Below are 18,277 nucleotides of genomic sequence, written 5' to 3' on the forward strand. Positions count from 1 at the left end.
TCCCCTGATTTTTTGTTTGTTTGTTTGTATGTGTTTGTTTTTCCTGGGAGTTGCAAGAGTCTGTTTTTGCTGCAAGTGTTGCTTTTTGCTTCCCCAGGCACGGCAAGGTGGGAAGGTGCTGCTTATTCCAACAGTCCTGTGGGGCTCCATGTCACTGCAAGTGGCAGGGCTGAGACAGGATCCTGTGGCAGTATTAAACTCTACAGTCCAAGGAAATACTTAACCAGAAAATACCTAAACACACAGTCTTTGGCTGCACTCTGCCCAAAAGCTTGTTGGCATTTATAAGTACATCAGTTGTGTTGGTAGATAAAAAATAGTAGATTTTAGAAAGGATATCTCCCTCTGGGGAATTTTATTCTGAGAAGATCTGCAGTAAGATCTTGTTTCAAATACAGAAAGCTTATCTTTAGGACCAAAAAGAAAGGTCTGCCAAGCTCACTGCTATTTAAAGACTGTGAAAGGGAGAGATTTGGAATGGGTTATTTAATGGGTATCCAGCCCTTTCCCTGAAACACCTCCTGCACACCAGTCAGGTGATGTTTACAAGCAGGGACTATGAGTCAGTGGCAAAGGCAAAACAAACCCACCGTGGGTATCTCTGGTAGAAGGCAAAACTTTTATTAAATGAACCAGATGTCACAAGTTAACATTTGCAGCTGTCTCAGAGATGGGGGATTGTACGGCAGTGATAGGAGCAGTAGAGGAAGATGCAAATTTGTCCCGGATACTGTGGAAAGCCAGGCAGCTCTGTCATGATAATTCCTTTCAGTGTGTCCCAATCATGAAAATCAGTTGCATAGGATATGCCCTGGAGAGCACTAATGGTTGTTGCACCAAAGGTGAGCTTACATCAGACAGAATTGCCATCAAGGTTTCAATCTGTTCCATACCAAACAGCAAAAATCTCACTACTGTATCATTCGGTCAGGAAAAAAAACCAGTCATTTAATAACTATGCCAGACAAGTCAACTATCAAGGGGGTATGTGTCACTTAAGAGCCTTTGTCACCTGGTTTCTTCTTGCTTGTCTTCTCTATCATTGTCTCGACAATCATTGCTGTCTCTTCATACGTTTGGATTCTGTCATCCGAAAACTTCTCGATGGACTCCACCACCTCCACCTTCTCGTAGCTCATGGAGCCAGGCAAGGCTGCTTCCCTGAACAAGAGGCCCTGCTTGTCTTCTCGCTCGTATTCTGCCTCTCGAAGGAGTCCTGGCTCAGTTGGGCTTATCACACCAGGGGAAGGAGCTGGCTCAGGCTCAGAGATCTCCGGATACTTCGCGATTTGCTCAATTTTTCCTCTTGGTTTTTTGCCCCACTCAAGTACGTCTTCTTTCGCCTCCTCTCTCTGTTTATCTGGGAGTTCCAACTCTTCTCTCCTTTCACAGATTTCCACTTTCTCTTTTTCTGATGGTTCAGCAGGCTCTGGCAGCTCTGGGATGGGCGTCACCTCACCACCATTCATCACCTTCCCGTTGCCAGTGGAAACTGTGATCCCTGGTGCGGCAGGGATACAGGGGGCCAAGATGCAGGGTGCCTGATAGCCTTCCTCCCCTGTCACCAGCACATAACGCCCTTTGGGAGGGGCTTCAGGCTTAGCCTCTGGTCTCTTGTGAACTCTTATTTTCTCCCTCACAATGTTACACAATTTATCAAAGGCTTTGCTTATCTGGGCTCCATCAGGTACGTCCTCTGGGCCTATTTCTTTTTCATCAAATTCTGATCCTTCTTGCTCAGGTTCACACCTGACTGAGCCTTCATGCCTAAACTCCATCTGGTCCTGGTCAAAACCTTCCAGAGTTCTTTCATACATTCTTTCAGGTGAGTGACTGTCGGTTCTGTCTTTCGACATCAGCTCCTTTTTCCTGGCAATTTTCTTTGTCAGGGCTTTTTGTCGGGGCTTTACGCTGGTGATGTCCTGCACAGCCTGGGTGATATCTAGAGACAAACCAAAGCAAGGCAAACAACAAACAGTGCTTGGAAACAGTCACTGCAAATGCTAGAGCTGCCTCTTTTCCTCACTACTGCAGGTGGAGAGCCTTTCTGTCCCAGTGGGGCTAACAGCAAGGAAGGCACCTCCACTCCTGGCAGTCTGGGGTACAGGGAGATGCTGAAAGTCATGTCAGGAGAGAGCAGCAGTGGCTTGTAGTCACAGAGCCCAGAAGCCACCCAGCCACAATGGCATCACTCAGACACTGACTCTGAGCTCTAGGAACCCCCTGCCTGTAGGCTGGTTCTGACCTCCTGGGCAATCAGTAGCCACAGATCCCATGACAGCTTAGCAGCAGCAGGAGCACAGGCAAGCTGCTGATTTCCATTGCATGAGCAGCTGGAGCAGAGGAGGAAGGGTTGGCACTGGTAACTACAAGAGCATGGGGACACACAGATATTAACATGCTTTCTCCCAGGCAGCTCTTTTGTCCCCTGCCACATGAAATGCTCTGCTCGTCATGCAGAAGAAAGCAGAGGTGTGTCTAGAGTAAGGCCAAATCCTCAGCAGGTATAAAACACCACTTTGTAGGACAGTAGTTATTTACAGCTGCTGAGGATTTGGCCTCAGGCATTACTGACCCATTTAATATAAAACTGCTACAGTTCACACAGCAGTTGGAAAAATCACAGCTGTATGCCAGAAATATCCCTCATAAGATGGTCTGTCTCCATTCTCAAGGCAATTTGTTATTAGTAAAACCCCAGTGAGCCTTGGATTTAAGTCATCCCATATGTTAGAACCTACCACATCAACTCCCCTCTTTGTTAAGGCCAGTCTTGCTCATTTAGCCCTGGCCATTTCCTCGTCACCAGGTTTACAAGCATCCTAACAAGCCAATATACAACACAGAGGAAGCATCCCTCATAGGAAAACAGCCTCAAAAAGGGCCTTTTGCCTGCCTGTGGCACTTAACACTCCTTGGTACTCTTGGCACATCACTAAAGTGCAAACAAACAGCTCACAACAAGTCAGCACAAAACCTGCAGCTCTTTCCATCACTTCAGATGCCTTTTGACTTTACTCTTTTCACTGGCCTAAGTAGTTAATGGCAGAAATTAGCAAAGAAATGCTTTTGCTTGTGGTTTTGGCCTTTGACAGCTTGTCCCAAGGCCAGCTGAGGGAAGCTGAAATGGTTGCATTCACAAGCCTGTAGTCAGGCTGCCACAACTGGTGGCCCCCATTGAAGACAAATGGACAAACAGCTTAAAAAGCAATGATGCTGCTCTTGACAAACACAGAAAGACTCATCACTTCACATCAAATCATGCATTACCTCTTCCCCTGGCTGCCTGAGGCTGGGCAGGTCTGTAGATCTGTGTGAACAGTGTAACTGGGGTTCCTGCAATAGCAGAGTTTAACCTGCGGAGAAAATGCACAGGAATCAGTTCTCTCCCTGTCGTTTCCAGGGAAAGCCAATGAAATTGTGCAAAATGAAGCACAGAGGTTAAAGAAATGTAATTCTCTGTTGTGAGGAGTCAAAAAGAATGTCAGGAGCCCTTTTCTGGTCTGGGGAAAATCAGGACAGCCACAGCACCTTCACAGGAGTGAGGCTGGTTTCTGCCAGCAGGAGACATGGGATACTCCATTGGGTAAAGTACACCAGTGGTTACAACACACAGCAACAGCTTTGAAATTTAGAATGGCACTTGGAAAAGATGGGAAGGTTTTAAATGGGCAGACAGTCAATCCAAGCCTACCAGAGGTCAGCAAGAACTGTAAATTAATTTTTACCAGGCTGGCTGGTAAAATAGGAAATCTGGAGCAGTCCTCCTTGCAAAACACTTGAGGAGTCAGCAGTATTAAGGGTTAAAAATTAAAATGGAGAGGCTGGCCAATTGCAAAACAGTCACTGTATCTTTGGCCTCCCAGTATGTTCTGCCAGAATTTGAGATATTTTGTCCTCTCAGAGATTCTGTGTCGATACTCTTCTTGGCACTGAGAATTACCCTGTTGAGATACTTCTAACTAGAACTCAGTGTCCAAAATAAACCCCTGAAAATCAACAAAATACCCATTCCCCACACATAGGATGGGGAATTAGTGAGTGGTCTTCTCCTGCCTCTTCTGGACAGCCTGGAGCAGTGGTTTGGGTGCTCAGGCTCTGGCTGTGCTGCTGTGAAAGATCCTTTTCTCCCGTGAGGTTGATGGCTGACATTAGAGGGAGCCAGTGCTCCTGCAGAGGTTTAAGCACCATCCAAATCCCTGCCAGTTTCTTGTGTTTTCCCTCTTTCTCCCCTTGCCTGAAGAACGGCTTTGCTGGGAAAAGTGCTTTGCTTTACAGGACATTTGCCCTGTCTGCACCTTCCAAAAATCAGCCTGCTGGTGATGTTGAGCAAATGTCACCAACACAGGGCCTGGGGAGAGGATGTTCAGATTGCTGTTGTGTGCTCCTGACCTCTGTGCACTGCTGCCAGGCCAGCACATGGATAGGAGTCTGAATGGACAGCAGAAGCCCAAAATGGCTCTGACCCTGTCCTTGGCAGAATTTGACCAGATTTTGCATCTATTTAGATTTCTGTCCCCAGATATCCACCAGTGAAAGGTGTGCAAAGGCTCTAGCTTTGGGTGAATCAAATGTCCTCAAACATGCATTTTTCCAAGGATATAAGAGATCAGTGGCCCCTTTGGGATTCCCAGCACTGCAGCCTTACCTGCTGTCCTCATTCTCGATGATGCGTTTGTATCTCTCCAGCTCATTCTCCAGGGACTGCTGGTAGATCACCAGCTGGCGGCAGTCAGTCGTGTATTTCTCCAGGATCCTCTCAGCCTCCTCTATCCCCTTCCTAAGGTTCTCAATCTGCTCGTTGTAAAGCTGAATTTCATCGTCATAGCTCTCCTGGGTGTTTTTGATTGCTTGCTCCAGCATGGTTGTCTGGTGAAGAAAATTGCTGGTGAAAGGAGCAGCTTTGAAACATTCACCATCCCCGTGTTTTAAGCACGATGAAAGGCAAGGCATGCTTTATCACAGAGTGGTGCTGCACTGCTGAAACACAGGAGCAATTGCACTACATTTGTTCAGTTATTCAAAGCAGTGACTTATCAGAGTGGGCAGAGTCTTACAAGGATAACAAAAGTTCTTAACTGGGAAGATGTGCTCAGGAAATAGCAGCTTCTCCTTCTTTGTGGTCTGCACACAAGGCAAACACGACCGAAGATCTCATTTTAAATAGAGAGCTCTCCTTTGGAATTCAATTCCTCTGCCTTTTTATTCCAGGGACAAAACCAACGAGCGCATCAGCCAGGAGGTGGCGACAGTCGCCTTCCAAAAACAAGGGCTGAGTTTCAGGTGGGATGTTTCGCCCTGTAACACTGTTCTCACCTTCTGCTGCTATTTTCAGCTATTTATTGTAGCTCTTTTATTCACTTTTTTAGTTTTAAAGTCCATTTCAAAGAGATGAAATCACAAAAAGCTAATGGGGCAATAAGTGACTAATGAATTCTTTAATAACTGATTTATTTCTATATGTTTCAGGCAAGATTAAAAAAAAAACCCCAAACTTTAAAGAGCCTAATAGAGGAGTGATTTCTCTTGGCATTAATTTGGTTATATTTTAGTGTACAAATGGACCAAGACTCTTTTCTGTTCGGTGCTCACGAGGTGGAGTCCATGGCCTCTCAGCCACATGGCTTTCAGCCCCAGAAATAGGAAAACAAAGGAAGTTGATGATACTTCAGTCACCAGATTCAGCCTTCACCATCACTGTGTCACTGAGCTCCACTCATAAAGCTCTTGTGCCCTGAGCTCTTTTAAGCTCAAGACACAAGAATGGATGAATGAATGAATGAATGATCTCTTTAGAAATGGGAGGTGAAGATTTGATCTTGAAAGCAGCATGATTAATTCCCCAAATTCTGCCTCTCTCCGTCTGTCAGCAGAAGGCTGATTTGCTCTGGTTTTTTTAATATCGATTCACTTTCTCATCCCTACATTGATTCTTGTCCATCCCAGAGTACAAGTGTCCTTTCCACCAGAGCATCAGATGCTAGAAAGAGACCAAGGAAAACACACTGTCCTGACCCTAAAGAAAGAAGTTATGCTCAGGAAGTTATGAGCTGCTGCTGTGGCTCTCCAAAGGAGTCCAAAATCCCACCAAGAGGTGTTTTGTGTCAATATTTCATTCCTCTCACCTGGATGGACAACACGAGGCAAAAAGGAAGCTGAATCTGGGGACATTCTCCACCCCATCTGCTAAAAAATATTCAGCTGTGTGGAGGTAGAGATGCCATTGGCAACTATTCACAGCTGGTTTCTATCCACTGCAGCCTTCATCTGCTGCCCCACCTCTTGCAGCCCCCAGCCCTGCACTGCACTCAGGTTTGCAGGTACTGCCTGGAGACAGAAGGTTGATTTAGGGCAGGTTTGGCTGGGAGATGGGCAAGGACAGCTAGTCAGAGTCTTGGCCAGACATTTTCTGCAAATCAGGGCTTGGTAAAAAGCATGTGGTTTTTCCTGCTGGTAGTGTCCTAGCAGAGGAGAGGTGCTGGCTTGGTGTTTGGTAGTGACAGGTAGTGACAGTGACAGGTAGTGACAGGAATGCCAAATGGGGCTCAACAGCCTTCTCAGTTTTGCTCATCAAACCTGCCCAGTCCTTCTCACAGCAAGCTCAGCAGTGGATGTGTCAGTAAGAGAAAGGATTGGGCAGAGCCATGAAGGTTCCCAGTCACTTTTCATGGAGCAAATTTCCAGCCAGAGCTCAGCAAGTGAGAAAGTCATGGCAGCACTGTGGGACTTTTCCATCCACAGCATCCTGCTGATTCTCTCCTGCAGGATTTGATTCTAAAGCTGACAATTTGTACCACTGAGAGAACGGGAATGAAACAGCTGAAGAAAAAAATGGAAATCTAAAAGGATTCTAAAAACACACCTCCAAGTCCACCAAGTTCACAAGACCGTGTTAAAGCCATGTTAGAAGTTTTACCATGTGGCCATAAAAAAAGCAGTTAATGAGCAACACAGCTGTGTGTATGGCTGTGATTCCTGTACCTCTGTCTGCAGCTTGTATTTCTGTGCCTGTAGCTGGCAGAGGATGCTCTTGTATTCCTCCAGCTGGCTCTGCAGAACAGGGATCCTCCTCTCTGCTATCAGTTTTTCCTGGTTGGAAGAAAACAACGTGTGTACAGGAAAGTATGTTTCACTCTTTTAAAAAGAGCCAAAAGAAATTCCACTACTGGAAATAAACTGTGAAGACAAACAGAAAATGACAAAAGACAGATAAAAAGATGGGTATTGAACCTGGAGTCAAATTCTGTTGCATGGTGGCATGGCTTTAAGGACACAGATGTCAGATGGCAGGGCTGTAACAGTACAGCTTACATTCAGACCCTGTAGGTACAGCTGTTCACATCTTCCAAGGAATGAATGTTCCTGGCATAGCCACCTCTGTCGGTGGATATCACCAAGTTTTCATCATCTGTGTCAATTAATTTAATTTAAATTTTCACTACACCTCACCCCTTCAGGATAAGATTTCCTTTCTCTTCAAAGGTTCATATATCCTGCCAGCTCCTCCTCAGACAAGAAGCACAACTACTTCAACTATGTTTGAACCACACATTTTTGGGGCTAATATGTATGCTGGAGTGCACCTGACAGAGTTAATCTCTCTCTCCTGATCAATACAGTTTTTTGAAGCCACAGTTAATTTTTTTCCCCCCTATTCAGCATTCAGTACTCACACACTGTTTTGATAGCTTTCACCTAGCCTTGGAGCAGGAGCTGAAGGATCTGGGAAACCTAAGGAGTGAGCATCATCTCTTTCTCACTCATAGCTGCATGCATTTCCCAGCAGCAGTACTTGCCTCACATATGCCAGTGGTTATTGGGGACACACGAGGAGTTGTCTGGATGATCTGCTGCAAGACATTGACATAGGTCTGGATTTCCATGAGATTCTGTGGGGAGGTAAAAACATCTTCATTAGAAAGTGCCATAGCAAGGTGCTCCCGTCAACTGCTGGGGCTTGTTTCTAGATATGTAATGCTTTTAGGGTGTAAAAATCCAATTCATGCTCAGACTTGAGTTTGGGATGTGATTTTATAGCTGATTTTGAGTGCATGAGTGCTTACAGTTTCACCATACTGAGGTGTATATTACAGACTTCTGGCTAAGGACTGTACAGCTCACAGTCTGAATTAAAGATCAACACTTTGGGCTGAACCATGACACCACGTTGACAAATTCAAGACTTTGCTACAGCTGTAGTGATTAGACCCTGAGGAGGTGTGTTTGGCTGCTGGAAACCATCCAGCTGTTGTGCCCACTGGAAATAAACAGTGCTATATGCACCCACCAAAACACAAATGGGATTTGCTTTAATTTGCCACCATTTGAGCACAGAGGAGGGTGAAGTTCCACACCTATCTCTACAAGGAAAATGGCAAACCCAGCCAGGTACCTTCTTGTATCTGTCCTTTGTGGCATTAATGTCATCCTGCAGGAACTGGGACTCAATCTGCAGCTCCAGGTTGCACAGCAGGGCTTCATCAGCTTCCTGAAATGCAGAGACATGAGGCAGGGGAGGATGTGTGGCTTTGGGAATGCCAAAGCCCCAGCAGTCCCACAGCAGGAGGAGCAGCCTGCAGGGTCAGAGCCTGCTGGGAGATACACAACAGCATGGAACCAACAAACAGGAGGTGTGTTACTCACCATGCTCTGCACAAATTAATGTGGTTTATGCCACAGTTTGGCACTGGTGCTGTCAAAATAATGCTGGGACTCAAGTAGCTGATGTTTGAAATATCAGATTTTGAAGCTAAAATCATGAAATGGTGGATGAGTCTAAAACAAATGTATCCTGAGGTATCCTGGTGCCTTTTCAAGATCCCCAGTGAAGAAGTCCTTATAAAAACCCAGGATGGTCCAAAGTATTTGCAATCTCTTTGGTGTGCTCTGAAATGCCACAAATGTCTGTCAATTTGGAGCCATTTCTGGAAATAAAAATGACAGCTGACCAAGTTTAGAAAAAATCACTTTGTTGCAGAAGTTTTTAATACTTTGGGATTTGTGAGGACAAAAGTTCATCTCATCCAATTAGCTCAAAAGACAAGCTGCATGAGTAGCTACCTTGATCTCAGAGAGCATGGGTATGAGTGGCATGGATCTTTAAATCCAAAGAAATCTCCATTTCTGTTCAGAGGCCTAATTAAAATTTTTCCTATGTTGTGTTATTTAACAGAAACCCTGGAATTTAGGATAATTTCCATGGAACTTGGCAATATATTTTACAAATATGTAAGAGTAATGACAGGTTTTATTTTTCTATTTAGTGCATTATTTCTTCATTAGGTTTGGCATTAACTAAGACTGTAAAATACAATTTTGAGAAAGCATCTTAATAGATGTCAACTGAATCTTCCTTGCAACTCCACAAAACCTGCAAGTTCCTCCACCAGTTTGCAATTTCCCTCAAGAAACTCTCGATTTCTGCGTCTAACTCAAAGAATAAAAACCAGAAGTGTGGAAAGGTGTCTCTTTCACATGACCCATGCACCATTTTCAGCTGTGAAAAGACTTCTGTGAGTGGATCATGGGTTGCAAACAAATCACTGGGATCTGTGGGTGCAGCACATGACTGGCAGGAGGGGATTTTCCCTTTTGCACGCCTGCAGCACGCGCCATCCCAAAAATGTGTCCATGCTGCTGTCTGATTGTGCAGCTAATCCTGCCAGGCACAGAACTCTCCAGCAGGCTCTGCTCTGTGAGCCAGGGGCTGATTCAGACCCATCCAGCCCAGCACATTCAGAGCTGCTTTTCTGCTCTCCTCTCCCTTCCTATTGAGAGGAAGATCAGCAGGACAATGGCAGCGTTGGGATGCTTGGGGTGATGCCAAAAAAAGCCCCCTGGATAACACCTGTAAGCAAATATTTCTGCATGAGATAAACAAAAGCAGTTTTCGGCTTTCTAAATGTTCCCTCAAAGGGGAAAAATGCTTCTGCTTTTATTCCAGTTTTCAGAGGGAGCAGGTTCCTTGCTGGAGCTGTGGATCAGAACAGTGCAGCATCTACACATTTGCTTTTGGACTTTGCAGTATTTGCTAATCACTCAACTTCTGAAAAGCCACTCTGCTTTAGGTGATTGTTCCAGAACACTGATCCACATTCTGGAGCAATATTTTCATTTACTGTGGAAGAGAAATTCCTTAGATCTGTCCACAGGCAGTGTTTTCCCAGCTGTGAGATAAAGACAGAGTTTGCTCCTGCAGGTTTTCAGGTTCTATCCTGGGCCCTGCACAGAAAACCAGCTGTAATTCCCTCCAGCACTTGATGCTCCAGTGCTGCTGCAGCATGGATGGCCAGGGACTTCCTGGCATAAAAAACACCCTTGTGCCTCAAGATTTTGTGAGCTGTGCCTAGGGCTGTGAATCAATTCACTTTTCTTTAGCAGCAGATTGGCTGAAATGAACTGGGAAGACAGACTTAGCAGCTCCAACAACCCCTTACAAAAGATTTACCTTCACACATTTCTTTTTAAAAGGCTTGCAGGGTGTCCAAGAGCCCTACTAGCACCCTGGAAAACAGGAGTGATGGGAGATGTCTAGAGAAATGCTAAAATGGACTTTTGTCTTTTTTTAATATAAAACATGCATATCATTGCTCCAGCAGAGCAGCTCCTGCCATTTTTAGCAAGAAAATAAAAAAATTATCTCTATTTAATCCACCTGTAGCTGTTTCCCAAAACAGAACATGAGTGTGCAAAATAGAACTGGGGAAAGGTATAATACTACTTTCTTCACTCAGATGAAAGCTAGCAGCAAGAGAAGATGAACCAGGACTTTTTAGTTTCACAGACCTGGTTTTGAAACTTCCAAAATACTTTAGCCAACTTTAATATTTCTCTGAGCTTTATATTACATTAAATGTTGTTATTTTTATTATTTATTTACTCGTGGTATTTGTTTAAGAAAGTGTAGCTTGATATAAAAGGAACAAACCAGGGGGACTTGTGACTTCTCTTCTATTTGGAAACCTGATGGGAAGCTGAGGGTCTGTCCTGGGAAGGGCTGACCATATCCTGCAAGGGACTAAGGAGCTTTGGGACACTCCAGGCTTCAAAACATGGACTCAATCAGCAATTTTTCATGGCATGATTTCACTACTGACTGGATTTTGATATTGTAGCTGTATTTAAAGAGCATGGGGAAAAGGTACACTCATGGAGAGGCTCAGACACACAGGGCTTGGGGAGGGGGAGGAAGGGGAAGGGCAGAATGACAAGAATTGCCTTGCTCTGACATTATATCTTCCCACTGCTTCTTCAGAGCAGCTCCCTGTCGTAAATGAAATCAAAGGAAAAGAAAATTATAGAACTTTTCTTTGGCAGAACTTTTCCCAGACTTACTTTATTAAGGCGCTCAAGAGTTTCTTTTAGCCTCTGCTGATATTCACGTTCATTTCTATACCTGCAAGTGGAGAAAAAGAGACAAAGTTCAGCAGTTCATCCCTCTGCAAACTGCATTTCTGTCTGGACTGCCATGCATAAGATATGCTTCACACTGAAGGAGAATATGGATCTTGAAAGGGCCCTAAATATTTATTCATGCATTAGCAATAATTATTTTTTGGTCCCAGATGCTGAGAGTAATTTCAGAATTGCCTAAATTCTTGTCTTCAACTTCTTCATATGCTTTAAAAATTGGGGCTCTGCATTTGGATGTAGATAGAATGATCTTCTGGAAAATCCTTTTAGCCATGGAGTACAAAGCTTCTTAATGGTTGATTATTATTGTTTATTCCCTCCCTTAGGTAAACTGCATATAAAATTCTTAACAGTCAATGTGGTTTAATGAGACTCCATCAAAAAACAAACAAGCAAAAAAACCCCTGAAAAACAACCAGCCAGTAGCAACTTAATAATACAAGGCAATGATACTTTGCCATCAGTACTGAGCAAATGGCTCATCAAACTCCAAGAGCAACAGAAATACAGACTTGACCCTTTCAGTTTAACTCTGTTTTTCCTAAAACAACAGAGGCACGGAGATATAAGAAAGCTGTCATTATCTTACTTTCTACAACAAACACTCCTGGTGGGTGACAAGTCAGCTCTGCTCCTTCCTCTGCAGTGAAAGCAATAGATACCAACACAAGCTGAAATTCAGAACTGAACAGAAATCTGTCTTCTGAAATCATTGCTGCAGCCCAGATCTGCTGGAGACATCCAAGGGAATTGCTCCAGTCAACAGGGAACTTCACAGCTCCTGGACTGAATGCCTCAAGTTATAATGACCATGTTGCCCTCAGTTCTTTCTCTTTGTCCCCTGAAGGATAAAAAACCAATGTTCTCATCTCTTTCAACACTATTGGAAAGCTGAATGGATGATATCACTCACAAACTGACCAGGACCACAAGGGAAGAACTTGGCAGAACAAGGAAATGGATTTAATCTGCTGCTCTGGTTTCCTAACTTCTCCTGAAATCTCGTAATATCAGCAGGGTTGGTCACTGGTCTATTTTCAATTCTTACATGAGCAGCAAAGAAAAAAGTGAAAATTATGAGGTTTTATTTCATTATCACTCCATCAAATTGCTGATAAAACTAAAGCAATGTCTTTTTTGCCCAGCAGTAATTACACAAGTGTCACTTCCAAGGATATAATATTTTTCAGCTTCAAAAGTGGGACTGCCTTTGTTTCAGCTCATCTCCAACCAGTTTTCTATCTATTTAATAAAATTCCTGTGTGCAGCTGACAGTAAACACTTTCCTAATTTAGATACTTTCTGACAGCTGAGCAAGAATAAAGCAAGTTGTGGCAGCTTGTGAAAATCAAATACATAAATAATAGCTAAAATAATAAAAATAGCTAAAATAAAATGCTGGTTTTATACCCACAGTAATATATAACCTTCTGATGGAGTAAATGTTTAAAACTCAGCCCTAATCTAATTCAGATCTCACTCATTGCTGGATCCTCCCCCAAAAATTCTTTCAATGACTAAAATACTCAGCTACATTTTCCTTCACTCTCAGCTAACCCAAACATGAGCTGTGCCACACAGCCATAAATCCACCTGGCAGCCTTGGGAGAGATAGTATTTTATTATTATCCTTCAGGAATTGCTTTTAGGTGATGTTCAATCTCCTGCAGCAAATCAGTGCAACAGGGCTGTGGAGCTCTCTGAAATGCTTCAGAGAGCTGAGGATGCCTCTGTGCCTGCTGGAATGTACCTGTAAGTGCAATGCCTCACAAGTCACAGCCCTGTTTTGCCTCAAAGCTGATTCCCATGTTTAGGAATTAGCTAAACACCTCCAAAAGAGGTTTTCTTAGAAAGTTACTGGTCAGACTTTCCTGGAGCTTAAGAGCCATAAAATTAATTTGCTTCATTAAAAAAAAAACCAAAAACCAAAAAACCACCAACCTTCTCACCTAGTCAAGTGGCTTTAGGTCTGCTACAAATCTTTTTAGACTGCTGAAAAAAAAGGGATATTAACTGGGTTTTTTTGCACAGGGGAACAGAAATGGAGTGGAGGGAGCTGCCAGGCTCCAAGCAAGCAGATCAGAGGATTAAAGGTTCCTCTCACCTCTTTTTTTTGGACCCTGCTGAAGTGCGAGGGCTCACTCCCCTCCAAGGAGGAAACACCACAATCCATCTCAGAGATGCTCAATGGCCAGATATTCTATTTGGTGTAAAACCTAAGCCTTTTGCCTGAAGAAAAATGGTGTCCTTTTGTTGATCCTACTGAATTCTTCCACCTCTTGGCTACTACTTCTGTCATTTTCCCTTTCCCTGACACACTTCACCAACCTTCTCTCAGCAGAGACAGCAGCAATTGACTATGAAACAGAGGTCCTCTTATGGCTGTGGGTCATAATTTCTGAAGTTAATTAATTCTGTTCAGTCAAGGCCCCCAAAATCTGGATTTCAGCATCTTTCCTAACATCATGGAGAGAGAAATACAATCCTTTCCCACAGCCAGATGCAATGTTGCTGTGACAATGTGGTCAATAAGGGTAGCATAATTAATGTCTTTATGGGATGCATCCAAAATATTCCCAGTGATGATTTTTTTTGCAACTTCAAGAGAAAGAATTCTCCCCTGGTACAGAGTCTGAACTATTCACATTAATGAGAAAAGCTATGAATGTGACCATAGAGAGTTTAAAAATAAAGTTTAACGTAAGATCTAGTATTCAATGGTTTGTGAACATTGAATTGTACAAACCCAGCAGTCTTAGGCCCTACTCTGTATAAATGCAAATTTAAAAGGCCTATTTATATACATGTGCCTTTAAAAGGTTTACTTACATATAAATCTATTTCCCAAATTGTGAAGGTGAGTGAAAGAATGGATTGCAAGAGTTAAAATTCTTTGCATTAGTGAAGGACACTGACATTTGACAATTAATTGATTCACAATGCTCCCCTCTGAGAGATTTTGTTAATCTTAGTGCACCAAAAGCTTTATGATTCAAGATGAAACAAGAACCTATAGTGCCTGTTGTCAGCTGAATGCACAAACAGGGAGGAGAGAAGGTTTTCAGCACAGGACTGTGTATGGTTTCCACAGCCCCTAAGAGGGCACAGAAGATTATTTCTCCCATAGTTTGTTTAGGGAACTTTATTCATAACTCTCAGGGTCTGAAATCAGGGCTGTCAGGATGGCAGAGCACATGTTACCAGAGCACCAGAGCACCAGCCTTGTTCTAAAACCTGCAACTCAAAAGGGCAACCAAGTTTTTTCAGAAACTGGAGAAATCTTCATGTCTGTCTTCTAGTCAAATTCAGCAGCTCTCAAGACAAAAAACAAACCCAAAGCTCACTTCTTGATGTAAACCAAAGGCAATTTGGTTAAAAGGCAGCTACTGCCTTTTTATTGTCATGGCCCTCTGTATCTTTAATTTTCAAATTGCAATTTTTGGCTTAGGTATAGTCAAAGTTTGCTTCTTACTTTTGTTTACAGCTGCTGAGTGAACACCCCAGGATTGTATGACAAAGCACAATTCCTATTTTCTAGGAAGCCACTAACTACCCCTTTAGCAGGTCCTGAACCTTACTTTCTGAAAGCACAGCCCCTTTTCTGGGTATTTTCTCCTCCTCTGGATTTTCAGTGTCCTGTATTATTCTCCACCTATTTACAGCTTGCATAAAGCAGCTCTAAAAAAAAGCAAATTACCTCGTGTCACATTACTAATCCTGTACTATTCACACACATTTTAAACTAATAGGCAGCTAGAAAGCTAAGTACTGAGTTTAGTCAAATACTCATGGATGCTGTGTAATAAAAACCAGCGAGCAAGTATCAGTGTCAGCAGCTAAATTACAGCATTGGCTCATAGCTGAATACGCTGCTCATAAATATTGGAATACAAACCTGCCTAATCAGGTGCTTATGACCCACTGGCACTGAGCCAGGACATGGTGGACATCTGACCACTGGCAGCAATGAGCCTCAGTGCAGTGTGGCACATTTTCATGGGTGAAGCAGCCAGATAGAAGTTTGGGGGTAAAATATCCCTGACCAACAAGTAACAGGAGGATTAGACTGTTTTGTCCTGTGAGCAGTCCTTCTGTGAGCAATGCTCATCAACTCCTGGGCAATTAATTAAGCCATGTGACCAAAACCTCCTGCTGCTGGAGGGAAGGTAACCATCTCCCTCAGCCTCTCAGGCTGCTGCTCTGTGATTTAGGGTGAAGTCAGGGGAAGCCTGTTCTTCTTGTTTTAGTGGCCTGAGATGGAAATATAGGACATGATGAAGAAGAGGAAGGCAAATTTCAGACACCAGGAGGAAATGTACCTCCTTTCTTTTCCTCTCAGGTCTGTAGTGGTTGGCACAGACTGACCCAGGTGCCTGCCTCATAGTGGGTGTAAGGAAGAGTCCCTCAGGGACTTCCTGCACATTTCAGGAGATGTTGGGCATTGTGTGACTCTGGGCTGCTCAGAGACAAGACTTGCTTTGAGACACCTGGTAGTCAGGTAGGTTATTTCCTCTTTCCAGTTCTCCTAATGAACAACAGCAGCCAGCATGTGCTGCCATGGGATGGAGAGGACATCTGCCCCTCTAGGAGCAGTGAGATGATAAAAGGCAGAGCTGCATCTCCCAAAGTCCTGATCCCTTACTTTTCACCGTTGGCTCACGTCCCATCCCGCTCAGCAAGTCTGATAACCATGGAGAGACAGCCAGTCTCTCCAAGAGCACGGCTGAGCACAAGCACAAGAGCACGGGTGACACAAGCTGGTGACACCAAACCCATCCTTACTGCACAGATTAACCACAGACACGACCCCAGCCACCTTGCAAGCCTTACTTGTTGCGGTACTCATCCAGCATGCGCTGGGCGTCCTTCTCCTCGCGCTCCAGCTTGGCTCTGTCGGACGCCAGCTCCCTCATGCGCTGCCGGTTGAACTCGATCTGCCCGGCGAAGGCTTCGTCCAGGCCCACCAGCTCATCCATGCGCTGGAAGGTCTCCAGCTGCTTGCGCAGGATGGTGTTGCGCTGCTCCAGCACCCGCGCCCGGTTGATGTAGCTGGCGAAGCGCTCGTTGAGCTCCTGCAGGTTCTCCAGGCCCCGCGCCTGGGCCAAGCTGTCGAATTCCGGGGAGCCGCGCAGCTCATCGTAGGCGTCGGAGCGCTCGTACTTCTCCTTGCGCACCTCGCGGAGGAAGCTGCTCCTGTACATGGCTTCAGAGGGGCTGCGCCGTGCCGGGGTCCCCTCCTGCGTGCCTGCCTGTCTCTCCAGTTTGGACCTGAATGGTGTCTGGGGGGTTTGGGGAGGAGGAACTGGACATAATCACCCCCCCAGATGGTTAGGACTAGTCTCCAGGGTGGTTTGTGGCACTAGAGGCATGGTGTGCGAGGGTGAGCTAAATAAATGCCGATGGCCCCGCCTTGGAGCTGCCCGGCTGGGTGTCAGCAGTTCGGAGGAGCACAGGAGGGCTGGGGGCTTTTCTTTTCCAGCACTGCGATTGTGTGCGGCCAGAATAAAAGAGAGCAATGTCCAGCTTTCACCCGAGGGATTAGGGCATTGTCCCTGCACAACAAAACAAGTGCTTTGCAGTTTTGGAGGCTGAGCTCAAAGCCTTTCATGACTGTGCTGGGGGGAGAGCTTTGTCCCACGAGGGTGTCCCCAGGGCTGTGCACAGAGCCCTTCTGCTGAGCCAGGATTTTGGGTGAGTGGGTGGCAGCCCTTCATTTTGTTATCTGACAGTTTTGCAGTCGTTTAGAGTGATGGGAAGGTATATTAAAATTAATATGACCCCTGCTCCGTGGACAAGATTTGGTCATTTAGTTCTCACTTCAGGCTTCACATGAGGCTTTTCTGCAGGTTAATTCTGGCCTGAGAGGCACCCAGGCAGCAGTGGTACTAAAAGCCCCAGGCTTAAAAAAGCCCCTTTGGGAAGCCACTTTCCTTAAGGATAGCCAAAGCCATGTCATCTCATCCTGTGTTATCCCATGGGGAGCCACTAATCTTCCTTTACTCCCACTGTGATGGAGTCTTGTGTGCTGCCATTCCCTGAGAGGCTTTAATTTCCCCTCCATGCATCTCCTCGGGTATTTTTTTTCCTGTCTTCCATTTTGAAAAATCCTGTTTCTTTCATTTTTAAAAGACTTTCCCTAATCTACTTGCCCAGACACAAAGCCCAACACCAAGATAGTCCAAATTTTGAGATCTCTGTTAATAATTCGCATACAACTCAAGTTCATTTTTTAATGGTCATATCTTATATGAATATTTAAATCACATGTGTTTTGAAGATCAACAGAGCTCAGCTCACTGATGGCAAGCACAGAGGTGAAGAAAGCAGCTGGAGCTCAGGAGACTCTAAAGTTTGGGTACTCTGCTACTAAATCTGAATCAAAAGGAGGAAAAAGGTCATTCGAAGTTTTCTCCATGTTTCTTATTCTGCTTCTGATTAGTCGGAAGTACAGTGTGGAAAGATCAAATGATTTTTCAGAAAATTAAATTAGGCTGTGCACACAGACCGTGCAGCTCCATAGGCTGCTTCCAAACTATATAAAGAGCAAAACAGGGATAGATCTTTCAGAAATGTCTGGGATCTTTATCAATCAGTGAATGTAAAACCACTGGTCTCCATGCTACACAAACATACTGGCATTTTCAGCTCTTTGGCTGGACCAGCCTGCTTAGCCCAACAATGTAGCTGAGCTTTTTACAAAGTTAGTCTTCCAGAAGAGATCAAAAAGTAGATTCTGCTGGATTGTGGGCGGTGTCTTTTCATGGCAAGAGTTTTTATGGCTTTAGGCAGCCTTTCAGCACAATAACAGCCCATGTGAGTGCTGTTCCATCCCTCTGGAAGGCTGGAAGGAGCACTGACTCCAGGC

The 18,277-nt window shown here is 44.5% G+C and overlaps 1 protein-coding gene across 1 annotated transcript; it reads right to left on the minus strand.

Annotated features, from left to right (window-relative positions):
• Window positions 1–602: 602 nt before the first annotated feature.
• On the minus strand, window positions 603–17,904 carry BFSP1 (beaded filament structural protein 1). The gene is made up of 8 exons (XM_085054271.1): window positions 16,243–17,904; window positions 11,335–11,395; window positions 8,393–8,488; window positions 7,797–7,889; window positions 6,982–7,089; window positions 4,649–4,869; window positions 3,271–3,356; window positions 603–1,942 (listed from the first exon to the last, which is right to left on the minus strand). Exons 1-8 carry the CDS (start codon window positions 16,611–16,613, stop codon window positions 996–998), a joined length of 1,983 nt encoding a protein of 660 aa, XP_084910397.1. The 5' UTR covers window positions 16,614–17,904; the 3' UTR covers window positions 603–995.
• Window positions 17,905–18,277: the final 373 nt, after the last annotated feature.

The sequence above is a fragment of the Lichenostomus cassidix genome, chromosome 3, assembly GCF_008360975.1.
Source record: "Lichenostomus cassidix isolate B80296 chromosome 3, HeHo_3.0, whole genome shotgun sequence".
NCBI lineage: Eukaryota > Metazoa > Chordata > Aves > Passeriformes > Meliphagidae > Lichenostomus > Lichenostomus cassidix.